The sequence below is a fragment of the Rhinoraja longicauda genome, chromosome 40, assembly GCF_053455715.1.
Source record: "Rhinoraja longicauda isolate Sanriku21f chromosome 40, sRhiLon1.1, whole genome shotgun sequence".
NCBI lineage: Eukaryota > Metazoa > Chordata > Chondrichthyes > Rajiformes > Arhynchobatidae > Rhinoraja > Rhinoraja longicauda.
The window spans coordinates 10,269,235-10,285,018 of NC_135992.1; the positions used below are offsets into that span (position 1 = coordinate 10,269,235).

Genomic DNA, 15,784 nt, shown 5'->3' on the forward strand with positions numbered 1-15,784 from the left:
GTAGCTGAGGTGAACGGCGAAGGGGAAGCTGGATGGTGTATGAGGAAGGAGGAAATGCGAGGTGGAACTGCCAGGCTGATGAAACAGCCTGAGTCAGCGAGGTGCCAGGGTCCTGTGGCCATGCTGTGTGTGCTCTCTCAGGCAGATGGTCACCAGGAGACAGCCAACACCACCCTCTGGGGACATTCCACGCGGGCTTCCACTTCCCCACATGGACAAACCCACACACACACACACTATGACACACCGAGAGCCCAACTGCACAGTTCCTTAGGTTTGGAGTGCCACACAGTAAACCGCAAGGTAGAGAGAGAGAGGGACTTGAGGGAGGGAGAGAGAGAGGGTGAGAGAGGACTTGAGGGAGGGAGAGAGAGAGAGACTTGAGGGAGGGAGAGAGAGAGAGAGAGAGAGAGAGAGAGAGAGAGAGAGAGAGAGAGAGAGAGAGAGAGAGAGGACTTGAGGGAGAGAGGGTGAGAGAGACTTGAGGGAGGGAGAGAGAGAGAGAGACTTGAGGGAGGGAGAGAGAGAGAGAGAGAGAGAGACTTGAGGGAGGGAGAGAGAGAGAGAGACTTGAGGGAGGGAGAGAGAGGGAGAGAGAGAATTGAGGGAGAGAGACTTGAGGGGGAGGGAAAGCGAGAGAGGGACTTGAGGGAGGGAGAGAGAGAGAGAGAGACTTGAGGGGGAGAGGGAGGGGGAGAGAGTGAGAAAGAGGACTTGAGGGAGGGAGAGAAACGGGGGAGAGGGGGGAGAGAGAGGGGAGGAGGGGGTAGAGGGGAGGGAAGGAGGGGGGAGAGGGGGGGGAGGGAGGAGAGGGGGGAGAGGTGGGAGGGGGCAGGGGGAGGAGGGGGAGAGAGAGTTGAGAGAGACAGATTTCTCCTTTACCTCCGTATGGGGGGGGGGATAAATGAACATAGAACCAGTGTATGGGTGATCGCTGGTCGGCGTGGACTCGATGTGCTGACACGCCTGTTTCCACGCTGTATCTCTAGACTAAAACTAAACTAAGATATCCTCTCTCTTGGATGAGCAGTCGAACAGTGGGTCGAGACCTGGGAAATTAGAACCAGTTAAACTGTCCCTCTTTGGCCAGAGTGAACACAGTGGGGAAAGTGACCCCCGTTTGAGATACTAGTGCCTCGGATCATACGAGCTTCCCCTGCTCCTGATCACCAAGGCATCAGAAGATGGACCTGACCATCATCTACAACCACAACCTAACGCCGAAGGGGAGAAGAGCAATCGAATTTTCATTGCAAGAGTAGACACAAGAAGCTGGAGTAACTCAGCGGGGCGGGCAGCATCTCTGGAGAGAAGGAATTGGCCGACGTTTCGGGTCGAGACCCTTCTTCATTACAAGTGTAACGTCGGTGCTTGTGTTTAGCCCAAAATGCCGGAGGGTTGAGAGGGTTTTTGCAAAAAAAATAAAGGACCCATAGTCAACATGATTCAGTTGAGGGAGGGAGGGAGAGAGGGAGGGAGGGAGGGAAGTGGGAAGGAGGATTCTAACTGCCAACAAGATACTCAGCGATCGGAATGAATCGGCAACTGTTTCAGATACGACGGATTATACGAAGAAAAGCAAATCGTCAGAACAACAGGTGACATGAATAATCATATCGGAGTGAGGTCACTCTGACTTCACAATGGCACGGTGATGTTGGGCAGGTGTCCGCCCGATTTCCTCACACAAGCTGGTGAGACAGTCCGGAGGCCAGTTTGTTCTTGAAGCCACTCTTCAAATCGAGGAGAAGATGTCAGATTGGAAGAACTACATCAACAGCATCCTGAAGGATAAGAACGTGGAAGACGTTGCCATTGTGGGCCACGCCAACAACAAGGCCGTCTGGGCTTCCAAGCCCGGTGGTATACTGGCTGCCATCTCCCCACAAGAGGTCAGCATGTTGATGGGGCAGGACCGCAAGACCTTCTTGCAGACGGGCATCACCATCGGAGGGAAGAAATGCTCCGTCATCAGGGACAACCTGCTGGTCAACAACGACGAGGTGATGGACGTGCGGATGAAAGGCGGACAATGCAAAAGCATCTGCATCGGCAAAACCATCAAGACCATGGTGTTTGTAATGGGCAAGAGAGGGGTCCACGGTGGAGTCCTCAACAAGAAGGTCCATGAGATGGCCAACTATCTGAAGCAGAAGGGGTTTTAATGGCAGGGGAGGGATTTTGAAACCATTTTTACAAACCCAGATTAACAATAAATTGTTAAATACCACTGGTTCTCAAATTTTGTTTGAAAAATGTGTGGCACACTTATGGCGATGGAGGTATGCAGTGCAAAGGTGGGGCAGTGGGTGGAGATGCTGCCTCACGGCGCCAGAGACCCGGGTTCGATCCCGACCTCGGGTGCTTGTCTGTGTGGAGTTTGCACGTTCCACCTGCGGCCACGTGGGTTTCCTCCGGGTTCCCGGGTTTCCTCTCGCACCGCAAAGACGTGCGGTCAAATAATTGGCCCGAGGAGTGGATACAAAAGTGAAATAATAGAACCGCTATGAACTGATGGTTGGTGTGGTCATTGGGCCTGTTTCCATGCTGTACCTGTAACCTCAAACTAAACTAAAATTAAGATCAAAAAGGCCATTTATCTTTTGCTGTCAACTCAATATGCCGTCAGTCAACATTGCAAACTTTTACTTTGACTCCATTATTCCCATCGTATCATAGAAACGTAGAAAATAGGTGCAGGAGAAGGCCCTTCGACCCTTCGAGCCAGCCCACACCTTTCATTGTGATCATGGCTGATCGTCCACAATCAATAACCCGTGCCTGCCTTCTCCCCATATCCCTTGATTTCACTAGCCCCAAGAGCTCTATCTAACTCTCTCTTAAATCCATCCAGTGATTTGGCCTCCACTGCCCTCTGTGGCAGAGAATTCCACAAATTTGCAACTCTCTGGGTGAAAAAGTTCATTCTCACCTCAGTTTTAAATGGCCTCCCCTTTATTCTAAGACTGTGGCCCCTGGTTCTGGACTCGCCCAACATTGGGAACATTTTTCTGCATCTAGCTTGTCCAGTCCTTTTATAATTTTATATGTCTCTATAAGATTCCCCTCTCATCCTTCTAAACGCCAGTGAATACAAGCCTAGTCTTTTCAGTCTTTCCTCATATGACAGTCCCGACATCCCAGGGATCAATCTTTTGATTGTCTTCATGTCCAAAGGTTTCAGAAATTCTCCTCACTCCTCTTCCAAATGGCTGAGACTACCCAATTCCTTCCCTCCAGAGATGCTGCCTGCCCCTGCTGCCCTCCAGCATCTTTGTGTCTATCCTGAGACTACGACCCCAGTTTGTACCCTTTCCAGCCAACAGAAAGACCTTCCCAGCATCTCCCCTGACCCACCATGCCACATGGGACGTTGACATGATGTGGGGGCGATCGGCCTGGTACTGGGTCAGAACATCACCGCAGAGTAACACGTGGGGTTGCCAACTTCCTCACTCCCAAATAAGGGACAAAGGGAGGAGTTGGCTGCGCCTAACGGCTGCGGCTCTCTGGCAGTCTGTTGTCTTTTTTTCTTTTTTTTTGTTTGTGTCGGTGTTGGGATGGTTTTTGTTTCTGTTTTTGGCTGTGTATGTGTGGTGGGGGTGTGTGGTGGGGGTGTGGGGTGGGGTGGGGGGGTGGGGCGGGGGGAAACCTTTATTTTATTAGGTCTCTTCCCCGGGGCGCGGCTCGGCTGCGGGCCTTAACATTGCCGGCGCAGCTCGGCTGCGGGACGTTTCAGTGCCCGGTGCGGCTCGGCTGCGGGCCTTAACATTGCCGGCGCAGCTCGGCTGCGGGACGTTTCAGTGCCCGGTGCGGCTCGGCTGCGGGCCTTAACATTGCCGGCGCAGCTCGGCCGCGGGACGTTTCAGTGCCCGGTGCGGCTCGGCCGCTGGACTTAACATCGCCCGGTGCGGCCGCGGGACGTTTCAGTGCCCGGTGCGGCTCGGCCGCGGGACGTTTCAGTGCCCGGTGCGGCTCGGCCGCGGGACGTTTCAATGCCCGGTGCGGCTTGGCCGCTGGACTTAACATCGCCCGGTGTGGCCGCGGGACGTTTCAGTGCCCGGCGCGGCTTGGCCGCTGGACTTAACATCGTCAGCGCTGTTCGGCCGCGGGACGTTTCAGTGCCCGGTGCGGCTCGGCCGTTGGACTTAACATCGCCCGGTGTGGCCGCGGGACGTTTCGGTGCCCGGGGCGGCTCGGCCGGGGGGCCTTCCATCCCCTTGCGGGGGCTGTGCGTGTCGTTTGCCTCGGTAGGGGTCGAGCTGCCTGTCCGTGGGTGCGGGGGGAAGAGAGGGGAAGTTTTGTTGCCTCCATCACAGTGAGGGGGTGTTTGGAGTCACTGTGATGGATGTTTGTGTTGGGGTCGGGTGTCCTGTGTTCTTTTCTTTTTGCTGTATTTTGTGTGACTGCTGAAATTTCGCTCGGTGTTGTGCCGAGTGACAATAAAGTGTTGTTATGTTATGTTATGTTATGTTATGTCACTGCGCCCGCGCCCTCACCCAGCCAGCGGCCACGTGCTCCCGCTCCACCAATGGCGGCCGCCATTGATGGAGCGGGAGCACGTGGCCGCTGGCTGGGTGAGGCCACTTGGGGCGCGGGGGCGGTGACGTCACCCTTTGTCCCTTATTTGGGAGTGAGGAAGTTGGCAACCCTACTAATACGGGACAAGGGCCGGTCCCATATGGGACGAACCAATTTGGCCCAAAATACGGGATGTCCCGGCTGATACGGGACAGTTGGCGACCCTAGTAACACGACACGCAGAGCTAAACTGAAACTAATTAGTCTGAAACTGCGAGAAGCCAACCAGCCGACCTGTGTGAGGTGTGTACACAAACAAGGATGGAGATTATGCCCATAACAGCAAACGTGAAACATTGGCAACAAACAGAGGCAGAATGTAACTAAATGTTATAGACAGAACCTTTCTCTCAGGGTGGAAATATCAAACACAAGAGGACACAGCGAAAAGGTATGGGGGGGGGGAAGGTTAAAGGGCCTTTCCCAGTTACGCGATTTTTAAGGCGACTGCCGGCGACTGTCAAAGTCGTAGCAGATCGCCAAAATTTTCTTTTACCCTACGACAATGACCGCGACAATGACCGCGACAGTGACCACGACAGTGACCGCGACAGTGACCGCGACAGTGACCGCGACAATGACCACGACAATGACCACGACAATGACCACGACAGTGACCGCGACAGTGACCGCGACAGTGACCGCAATGACCACGACAATGACCACGACAATGACCGCGACAATGACCGCGACAATGACCACAACAATGACCACGACAATGACCACGACAATGACCACGACAATGACCACGACAGTGACCACGACAGTGACCACGACAGTGACCACGACAGTGACCACGACAGTGACCGTGACAATGACCGCGACAATGACCACGACAATGACCACAATGACCGCGACAATGACCACGACAATGACCACGACAATGACCACGACAATGACCGCGACAATGACCGCGACAATGACCGCGACAATGACCATGACAATGACCACGACAATGACCATGACAATGACCACGACAATGACCACAACAATGACCGTGACAATGACCACGACAATGACCACGACAATGACCACGACAATGCCGAGTCAGGTCGATACAAGCACCCGGCTAAGAGATTACACCGTCTTCGGAAACATCGCGAAATTCCCACGCTTACCTGACCGCCTCCAATCTACCCGTCAAATGTCCTGGCGGTAAATAAATTGGTTAAACAAAACTACCTTCTGGTATCTTCAAATGGCTTTTCTTAATTTAATATTACGTGCTTCTAAATGCATCTGCAACAACCTAGCAAACCTGGGGACAGCTTGCGACAGACAGCGCCCGCAATAAGCTACGATACCTGGCCACAAGCCAGCTGTCCCCGAGAAATCTATCTGGAATTTTTTTCCGCGATGCGCCGAGATTCGCTACGATTCATTGACGACTCCTCACGATCATGCCCGCGACACCCCGGCAAACGTTCGGCGACAGCCTAGTCGCCGGCAGTCGCCTTAAAATCGCTTAAGTGGGACAGGCCCTTTAATGCAGATGTGTGGGGAAGTCTTTTTTTTACACACACACACACACACAGGGTGTGGTGGGGCAGAGAATGCATTGCCATGCATTGCAAAGAACTGGTGATCTGCCCATCCGAGTCCTTCACTGTTTTCCGGGCGGACAGAACGGAAGAATCCGGGAAATCCAAGGGCGGAGGAGTTTGCTTCTTGACCAATAATAACTGGTGTAATCCTGGGAATATTAAGACGCTTTCTCGTTCCTGCTCACCGGACCTGGAACATCTAACTATCTCATGCCGACCATTCTACCTACCCCGGGAGTTCAGCTCGGTGATCATCACAGCCGTCTATATCCCACCGCATGCGGACACCGACGTGGCACTGTCGACTCTACACGATGTGTTGTGTCAACACCAAAACAAGAACCCTGATGCGGCTGTGCTGGTGGCTGGAGATTTCAATAGGGGAAATCTCAAAAAGGTCATGCCCAACTTCTACCAACACATCACGTGTGTCACCAGGGGGGGAAAGAACTTTGGACCACTGCTACACGCCGTTCATGAAAGGCTAAAAGGCCGTTTCTCTCCCTCCTTTTGGGAAATCTGACCACGCTGCCATTTTCATGCTGCCGGAGTACAAACAACGGATAGTACGGGAAGCGACAGTGACGAGGGATGTAAAGCGGTGGGCTGACCATTCAGAGGCCATGCTGCAGGATGCACTGAGCGAGGTCGACTGGAACATGTTCCAAGCAAGTTCCAGAGACGTAAATGAGTTTGCGGAAGCGGTTACGGACTTCATTGCCACAATAGCCGATACCATCATCCCCACGGTAAGGGTCAGTATCTTCCCTAACCAAAAACCCTGGGTGGACAGGTCTATTCGCGTGGCCTTGAATGCTCGCACTGCTGCTTACAACTCCGGCCTGGCATCCGGCAACATGGACGACTACAAGGGAGAGTCCTACCGACTGCGAAGGGCAGTGAAGGATGCAAAAAAGAGGTACCGGGACAAGATGGAGTCACAGATGGAGCAGCAGGACACCAGGCGCCTTTGGCAGGGGCTACAGACTATAACTAGCTACAGGTCCAGCACCCCCTCAACCGGAAGTGCCGGCTCCTCCTTAGCTGATGACCTGAACTCTTTTTAAGCACGGTTTGAGACAGGTAACACCACCAGCTCGCCGTCTAAAAACAGCACCGAAGGGGCGCTGGCTAGCGAGGCTGGAGGGGGATCCACCGCTGGAGATGTGCACACATTCTCGGTGTCCGAGCATGAGGTGAGGTGGGCTCTGACGCGTGTGAACACGAGGAAAGCTGGAGGCCCAGATGGTATATCTGGGCGAGTACTAAAGTCTTGTGCTACTCAGCTTGCTCCAGTGCTCACCACAATATTCAACCTCTCCTTGGCAAAGTCCGTGGTCCCTGCATGCTTCAAAAGATCCATCATTGTACCGGTGCCAAAGAATGCCTCTCCAGCGTGTTTAAATGACTACCGACCGGTGGCCCTCACCTCGGTTGTCATGAAATGCTTTGAGAGGCTAGTCAAGAAGCACATCTGCGCCCTCCTTCCTCGCAACATGGACCCACTACAGTTCGCATACCGTCCGAACAGGTCCACGGATGATGCGGTCTCCCAGGTTCTACACACCGCTCTGTCTCATCTGGACAGCCAGGGGGGCTATGTGAGGATGCTGTTCATTGACTTTAGTTCAGCATTCAACACAATAGTCCCCAGCAGACTGGTTGAGAAGCTGCTGGAACTGGGGCTTAGCACCCCTCTGTGTGCCTGGGTCCTGGACTTTCTCACCGCCAGGCCCCAAGTGGTCAGGATGGGGGAACACACATCTAGCTCCCTCACCCTGAACATAGGATCCCCCCAGGGCTGCGTCCTTAGCCCCCTACTGTACTCCCTGTACACACATGACTGTGGGGCCAGGTTCAGCTCAAACTCCATCATCAAGTTTGCTGATGACACTGTGGTGGTGGGCCGGATCTCCAACAACGATGAGAAGGCCTACCAGGAGGAGGTGGCTGATCTGGCACTCTGGTGTCAGGACAATAGCCTCCTCTTGAATGTCACTAAAACAAAGGAGCTGATTGTGGACTTCAGAAGGGCTAAACATCCAAGGACGTACACGCCACTCGAGATAAATGGGTCTATTGTGGATAGGGTGAGCAGTTTCAAATACTTGGGAGTCCGCATCGCAGAGGATCTGACGTGGGCAACGCACATTGCCGCACTGGTGGGTAAGGCTAAGCAGCGCCTTTACCACCTTAGACAACTGAGGAAATTCAGAGTGTCGCTGAGGATCCTTCATTGCTTCTACTCTGGGGCTGTAGAGAGCATCCTGTCCGGCAACATTACAGTCTGGTTTGGGAACAGCTCTGCCCAGGACAGGATGGCCCTGCAGAGAGTAGTGCGTTCGGCAGAACGCACCATGGGAACTACACTCGTCCCCCTGCAGGACCTATACATCAGGAGGTGCAGATCCAGAGCAAGCAAGATCATGAGGGACCCCTGCCACCCCAGTAACGGACTGTTCCAGATGCTACGATCAGGCAAACGCCTCCGCTGTCACGCTGTGAAAACGGAGAGGATGAGACGGAGCTTCTTCCCACAGGCCATCAGGACTGTCAACTTTGATAACCCCAGAGACTAAATTTTTGTCGACACTTTTTGTGCTATGTTTAGTAACTTATTAACTTTATTTATATGCTGTAACTGTAATTCTTTTTGTGCACAACCCGCAGGCATTGCCACTTTCATTTCACTGCACATCGAGTATGTGTATGTGACAAATAAATTTGACTTGACTTGACTAGGGGTGGAGATCAAAGATAATAGAGCAGAGCAAGATAGACCACTCGACCCTAATAACCGTAGTATGTCACGGCGCCATTTTAGTAGGCAGAAACTTGCAGAGACATTTAAAAAGAAAAATAACAAAAATCTGTGAGTTGATAGATGAGATATATTCTGCATTGCTATGGTATCATCACACATACTGTTCCCCGAAAACACTGATTACACTGCGAGAGGCGGGTGTTGCCTACTAAAATGGCGGCCATTACGCTCCTTTGCGTACTACACCAGTGTAGGCGATTTCGACGGAGTGGTCCATCTTGCTCCTCTAGTATCTTTGGTGGAGATGGAGGCAGATACGATAGTGGCAGTTAAGAGACTTTTTAGATGAGCACATAGAAGTGTGCAGTCACAGAGAGAACGTGCAAACTCTGCACGGACAGCACGTTCAGAAACGAGAGATATAGACGGTGACGTGGAGAGATAAAGAACAACTCCCGATGTTGGGGGAGTCCAGAACAAGGGGCCACAGTTCAAGAATAAGAGGTAGGCCATTTAGAACTGAGATGTGGAAAAACGTTTTCACCCAGAGAGTTGTGAATCTGTGGAATTCTCTGCCTCAGAAGGCAGTGGAGGCCAATTCTCTGGATGTTTTCTGGAGAGAGTTAGATAGAGCTCTTAAAGATAGCGGAGTCAGGGGGTATGGGGAGAGGGCAGGAACGGGGTACTGATTGTGGATGATCAGCCATAATCACAGTGAATGGCCTACTCCTGCGTCTACTGTCTATTGTCACCCGAGAACAGGATCTCAGCGGGGTCACTGACGCTGTGAGACAGCAGCACTACCAGCTGCATCATTCTTATCAAGATTAGTTTAGTGTTGAGATACAGCGCGGAAACAGGCCCTTCGACACACCGAGCCCGCGTCGACCAGCGATCCCCGCACGCTAACACTATCCTACACACACTGGGGACAATTTACACTTATACCAAGCCAATTAACCTACAAACCCGTACGTCTTTGGAGCGTGGCAGGAAACCGAAGATCTCGGAAAAAACCCACGCGGTCACTGGGAGAACGTACAATCAACGTAGAGACAGCACCCGTAGTCGGGATCGAACCCGGGTCTCCGGCGCTGTAAGCGCTGTAAGGCAGCAACTCTACCGCTGCACCACCACGCTGCCCTTAGTACAATGCCCTTGCGTTTGCGTTTTCTGCCATTACTTGTAAAAGTTTTTATACAATATTCATTTTCAGCAATGTCGTGTGTTGGACGGACCGCAGAGCTACACTGCGTACACGTTGCCACGGCTGCAACCTCTAACAATGATGCCTTGCGAACGCCATCTTCTCCAGTTAGAAGCTCGAGCACACATCACGACATTCCTTCATCGCCACAGAACCACAGACCTCGACTGCCAGGCCACAAACACACAGGCATCAGCAGCTCAGTACGGAAACCCACCATCGACTCGTCCAGCCGGGCCGGTCAACGCCACCTCGCCAGTCCCACCCGCAACCCAAGGACAGGTACAAGAGCGGCCTTACCTTGTTGGGCTTGTCGGGCGGCGGTGGGCAGAGTTCTTTGTTCGGGGAGTTTAAAGTGGATCTGTTCGAGAATCCTCTGTCAGTCTGTCAAGGAAATGGAGACCAACACATGCATTCAGGGTCTGAAGAAATAAATGCCCGTTTATAGACAATAGACAATAGATGCAGGAGGAGGCCATTCAGCCCTTCGAGCCAGCACCGCCATTCAATGCGATCATGGCTGATCACTCTCAATCAGTACCCCGTTCCTGCCTTCTCCCCATACCCCCTCACTCCGCTATCCTTAAGAGCTCTATCCAGCTCTCTCTTGAAAGCATCCAACGAACTGGCCTCCACTGCCTTCTGAGGCAGAGAATTCCACACCTTCACCACTCTCTGACTGAAAAGGTTCTTCCTCATCTCCGTTCTAAATGGCCTACCCCTTATTCTTAAACTGTGGCCCCTTGTTCTGGACTCCCCCAACATTGGGAACATGTTTCCTGCCTCTAATGTGTCCAATCCCCTAATTATCTTATATGTTTCAATAAGATCCCCCCTCATCCTTCTAAATTCCAGTGTATACAAGCCCAATCGCTCCAGCCTTTCAACGCCTTCTGTCAACGCCTAATTGTGCTTGAGTTTGGAGATAAACGTCAGCTATTAATTAATTAGTACGCTCAGCCCCCGGTTATGTGATCTCAATAGTTGCAGCAGGTTGCAAAGTCCCGAGACACTGAGCGATCTGGTCGACTAGTGCGGGTGTCAAGGGTTATGGGGCGAAGGCAGGAGAATGGGGTTGAGAGGGAAGGATAGGTCAGCCATGATTGAATGGCGGGGTAGACCTGATGGGCCGAATGGCCTAATTCTGCTCCGAGAACTTATAAAATTATGACTGACATTGGGGGTGTGAAAGATCATCCCTGGGTAGGCTGGAAAGTGGAATTGAGGTCAGACCTGAATTAGATTTTTAGATTTAGATTTAGAGATACAGCGTGGAAACAGGCTCTTCGGCCCACCGAGTCCGCGCTGCCAAGCGATCCCCGCACATTAGCACTATCCTACACACCTGTACGTCTTTGGAATGTGGGAGGGAACCGAAGATCTCGGAGAAAACCCACACAGGTCAGGGGGAGAACATACAAACTCCGTACAGACGGCGCCCGTAGTCAGGATCGAAACTGAGTCTCCGGCGCTGCATTCGCTGTAAGGCAGCAACTCTACCGCTGCGCCACCCTGATCTTACGGAATGGTGGGGCAGAGGGGAGAGAACGAGAGGCCAACCTCTGCTCCGATTCATACATTTGCATCTATGTATTCACATGGTATCCCCTTCACCTCGATATGATCGCATGCAAGCCTGATCTTCCAACCCACCCCATTTGCGGACATTGGACTTTTTCCTCTGTAACCATAATGCCGCAAGATATACATTCTGAACGCTGGTCTTTTTCTTTGTTCACCACCAACGTTGTGAATGTAAAAATTGTCCCTAGTGGGTGTAGGATAGTGTTAATGTACGGGGATCGCTGGGCGGCACGGACATGGAGGGCCGAAAAGGCCTGTTTCCGGCTGTATATATATGATATGATATGATATGATGGGAGGAGGCAGGAGAATGGGGTTTTGAGAGGGCAAAATAGAGCAGCCATGATCGAATGGCAGAGCAGAACTTGACGGGCTAAGTGGCTGAATTCTGTTCCTGGATCTCCACAGGAGATCCTTCTTCCCTGTGGCTATCAAGCTGTACAACCCGTCCTCCCCCTTCTGTCATGGGGTCGACTGAATCCCCTTCCCCAGTCTTTGCCCATCCCCTCTCTCCTGGACTTTCCACTCGTCACTTTAATTCCGTGTGTCTTGTGTTTTTATGACTGTTGGCAGACCAATTTCCCTCCTGGGATAAATAAAGTTCTACCGTATCGTATCGTACGTCTTATGATCTGAGGGGAGCTCGGAAGAGGGAACCCAGGCAGCCTTGCAGTCCCCCCACATCACGAGAGGGGGGGAGGGGGAGGGAGAGGGGGAGGGGGAGGAGGGGAGGGTGCTGCACCAATGCAGGAGAGGTTTGGCCCCAACGGGTCCACTTGGTCTAGTTATTACTATTCTTACTATTATTTACAGTGTACTATGTTTACATATTTTGTGATACATTGTTGTATTTGGGACATATAAAAACATAGCACAAAAAGTAAGGAAATTTGTGTTTGATAGATTATTTCTTTGTTGTAACAATGCTTCTTGGCAATAAATCTTATACCGTTGGAAAGCCTGTTTATTTCCCTTTTAAATGGTGCCACATTTGTAAGGAACATGCATTTGTGGGATGAGCAGCAGAGCTGAGTATATGGGTTGCGCCCATGAAAAATTTGCCAAATCTCTGCCAATGCCAAACAGCTTATTCTGCCATTGACTCTTGTTCGGTGTTGTTTGGTGGATTGGATGATTGAAGTCTGAAGAAACAAGACATATTGGCAATTTAACAATTTATTCATTTAATAAACAGGAGCCACAGTAGCGTGTGGAAGAACCATACACAGCCATAACAGCCTGGCACCTCCTCCTCATGCTGGTCACCAGCCTGGTCACACACTGTTGTGGGATGGCATCCCATTCTTGTCAGCACCTGGGGGTACCAGAAGCTCAAAACAAGAGTCAATAGCAATAGCAGAATAAACTGTTTGGCATTGGCAGAGAAGATTTGGCAAATTTTTCATGGGCGCAACCCATATACTCAGCTCTGCTGCACATCCCACAAATGCATGTTCCTTACAAATGTGGCACCATTTAAAAGGGAAATAAACAGGCTTTCCAACGGTATAAGATTTATTGCCAAGAAGCATTGTTACAACAAAGAAATAATCTACCAAACACAAATTTCCTTACTTTTTGTGCTATGTTTATATATATATGACAAGAAAACTCTCTTGACTCAAGGACAGCTACGGTCGGTACCTTCTCAAGCCTGCTGGTCATCTGAGGGGAGGCATCTTTCCTGGGCGAGTCTGCGTTGCTCCTCAGCGAGACTCCTCTGTCAGTCTGTGGGGGGGGGGGGGGGGGGGGAGAGTGGAAAAGAATACACTGAAACTCCAAGGCGCTGTCTGCTGGCCCACACGTTCACCTCGTAGCTTCCTGCAGCCCACACGGGCGTTCTCGGGAGCACGGACACCTCCTGCCTTCTCCAGAGAGGGCTTCACGCAGCGACACAGCGCAGTTTCCGAAACATCTTTTTGCAAGAAGGTGTTTAGGAAACTTCGCCGTTTTACCTCCGATCAGGAGGTCGGGGATAAGACATGTGGGAGGGGGAGAGGGGAGGAGAGAGGGTGGAAGGAGTGGGATGTGGGAGTGAGGAGGGTCCAGGAGGAGTGGGGGGGGAAGGGATCTGGGATGGGGAGGGAGGGTCCAGGAGGAGGGGGAGGGGAAGGGATCAGGGAGGGGGGGGGAAGGGATCAGGGAGGGAGGGTCCAGGAGGAGGGGGGGGGGGAAGGGATCAGGGAGGGAAGGTCCTGGAGGAGGGGGGGGGGGAGGGATCTGGGATGGGGAGGGAGGGTCCAGGAGGAGGGGGGGGGGGGGGGGAAGGGATCAGGGAGGGAGGGTCCAGGAGGAGGGGGGGTGAGGGGGGGAGGAGTGTGGACGAAAATTGGGGAAGAGATGAGAGGGAAGGTCGGGGAGGTGAGAGGAATGGGGAGGGGGGGAGGGGAGAGAGAGGAGGGTGCGGGAGAACAGGGGGAGGTTGGGGGAAAGAGTCTGGGAGAAGAGAGGGAAAGATACGTAGAGACATAGAAAATAGGTGCAGGAGGAGGCCATTTGGCCCTTCGAGCCAGCACCGCCATTCATTCATTCACAATCAGTGGTCCGTGCCTGCCTTCTCCCCATACCCCTTGATTCCACTAGCCCCTAGAGCTCTGTCTAACTCTCTTTTAAATTCATCCAGTGAATTGGCCTCCACTGCCCTCTGTGGCAGAGAATTCCACAAATTCACAACTCTCTGGGTGAAAAAGTTTTTTTCTCACCTCAGTTTTAAATGGCCTCCCCTTTTATTCTTAAGACTGTGGCCCCTGCCTGCCTTCTCCCCATATCCCGTGACTGCGTTAGCCCCTAGTGCTCTATCCGACTCTCTTTCAAATTAATCCAGTGATTTGGCCTCTGCTGCCTTCTGTGGCAGAGAATTCCACAGATAGGAGATGCTTAGGAGAAGAAGGGGGGAGGGTGAGGGGGGGGGGGAGGGGAGTGGAGGGAGTGGGGGAGGGGTCCAGGAGGAGATGCTCACTGCTTCACGCTAATAAAACGTAGTGGGGTATCCGAGAATCTGACCTTGCCCCCGCCGCTGGGACCGTTCCCGCTGCCTTGAGTTTCCCTCGAGAAGGCTGGAAGCTACAGTGGGCGGCACACCTTCACGCGGGATCTTAGGGTCGCCAACTGTCCCGTATTAGCCGGGACATCCCGTATTTTGGGCTACATTAGTTTGTCCCGTACGGGGCCGCCCTTGTCCCGTATTAGTAGGGTTGCCAACTCCCTCACTCCCAAATAAGGGACAAAAGGGTGACGTCACCGCCTCCCCCCCGCGCCCCACGTGACCTTACCCAGCCAGCAGCCACGTGCTCCCGCTCCACCAATGGCGGCCGCCATTGGTGGAGCGGGAGCACGGGGCCGCTGGCTGGGTGAGGTCACGTGGGGGGGGCGTGATGTCACCCTTTTGTCCCTTATTTGGGAGCGAGAAAGTCGGCAACCCTGCGGGATCTCCAGCACCTTCACCGCTCGTCACAGCTCCCCTCGCCATCCCCACGTGAACGCGCGCGTCAACGTTCATTCAGCACCGTGGCGTGAGATTCGATTCCCCTCCCCCCCCGGCAGATGGCAGATCCCGCTCCACCAGCACAGATCCTGAAGTCACCAGAGGCAACGTCAGGATGATCTCACGGCCTAGAGGCGAGGACAAAACCACCTCACCTTACTGTCCTTGTTGGCCGCCTGTTGACGGAGGTCTTTGTGCAGTGAGTTGGAGGTGTGCCGATTTGGGTATCCTCTCTCGGTCTGTCAAGGAACAAGAGGGGCACAAGTGTCCTAATGACTGAAGATCATTGACTGGACCTTCTCCATCCGCCCCTCCAGGCCAGCCGGCCTCTCACTCCCCACAGCTCAGGCTTAATCTCCACATTCAACGCATCGCAGCTTGGATTGGCATCTTGCTTTGCCCAAGACCACCAGAGATTTGTGGACGCAAAATGCTGGAGTAACTCAGCGGGATGGGCAGCATCTCGGGAGAGAAGGAATGCGTGGCATTATGGGTCGAGGGTCTCGATTCGAAACATCACCCATTCCTTCTCTCCAGAGATGCTGCCCGTCCCGTTGAGTTACTCCAGCATTTTGTGTCCACCTTCGATTTAAACCAGCATCTGCAGTTTTTTTTCCCCT

General features: G+C 52.7%; 2 protein-coding genes across 2 annotated transcripts in view; one reads left to right on the forward strand and one right to left on the reverse strand.

Moving 5' to 3' along the window:
- Positions 1-1,751: 1,751 nt before the first annotated feature.
- Positions 1,752-2,165, forward strand: LOC144611524 (profilin-3-like). Its single transcript, XM_078430661.1, has one exon. The coding sequence runs from the start codon at positions 1,752-1,754 to the stop codon at positions 2,163-2,165; it is 414 nt and encodes a 137-aa protein (XP_078286787.1).
- An 8,123-nt stretch (positions 2,166-10,288) lies between these two features.
- Positions 10,289-15,784, reverse strand: part of LOC144611399 (uncharacterized) — a 62,298-nt gene continuing 56,802 nt past the window's right edge. The window contains exons 16-18 of the mRNA XM_078430469.1: positions 15,320-15,403; positions 13,325-13,408; positions 10,289-10,480 (exon numbers count right to left, since the gene is read on the reverse strand). Of these exons, the coding sequence (XP_078286595.1) occupies positions 10,289-10,480; positions 13,325-13,408; positions 15,320-15,403 (360 nt within the window). The remainder of the gene's footprint in view (positions 10,481-13,324; positions 13,409-15,319; positions 15,404-15,784) is intronic.

What these genes read in the sequence shown, in the direction of transcription:
- LOC144611524 (XM_078430661.1), top strand. Translation starts at nt 1,752, where the DNA reads ATGTCAGATTGGAAGAACTACATCAACAGCATCCTGAAGGATAAGAAC.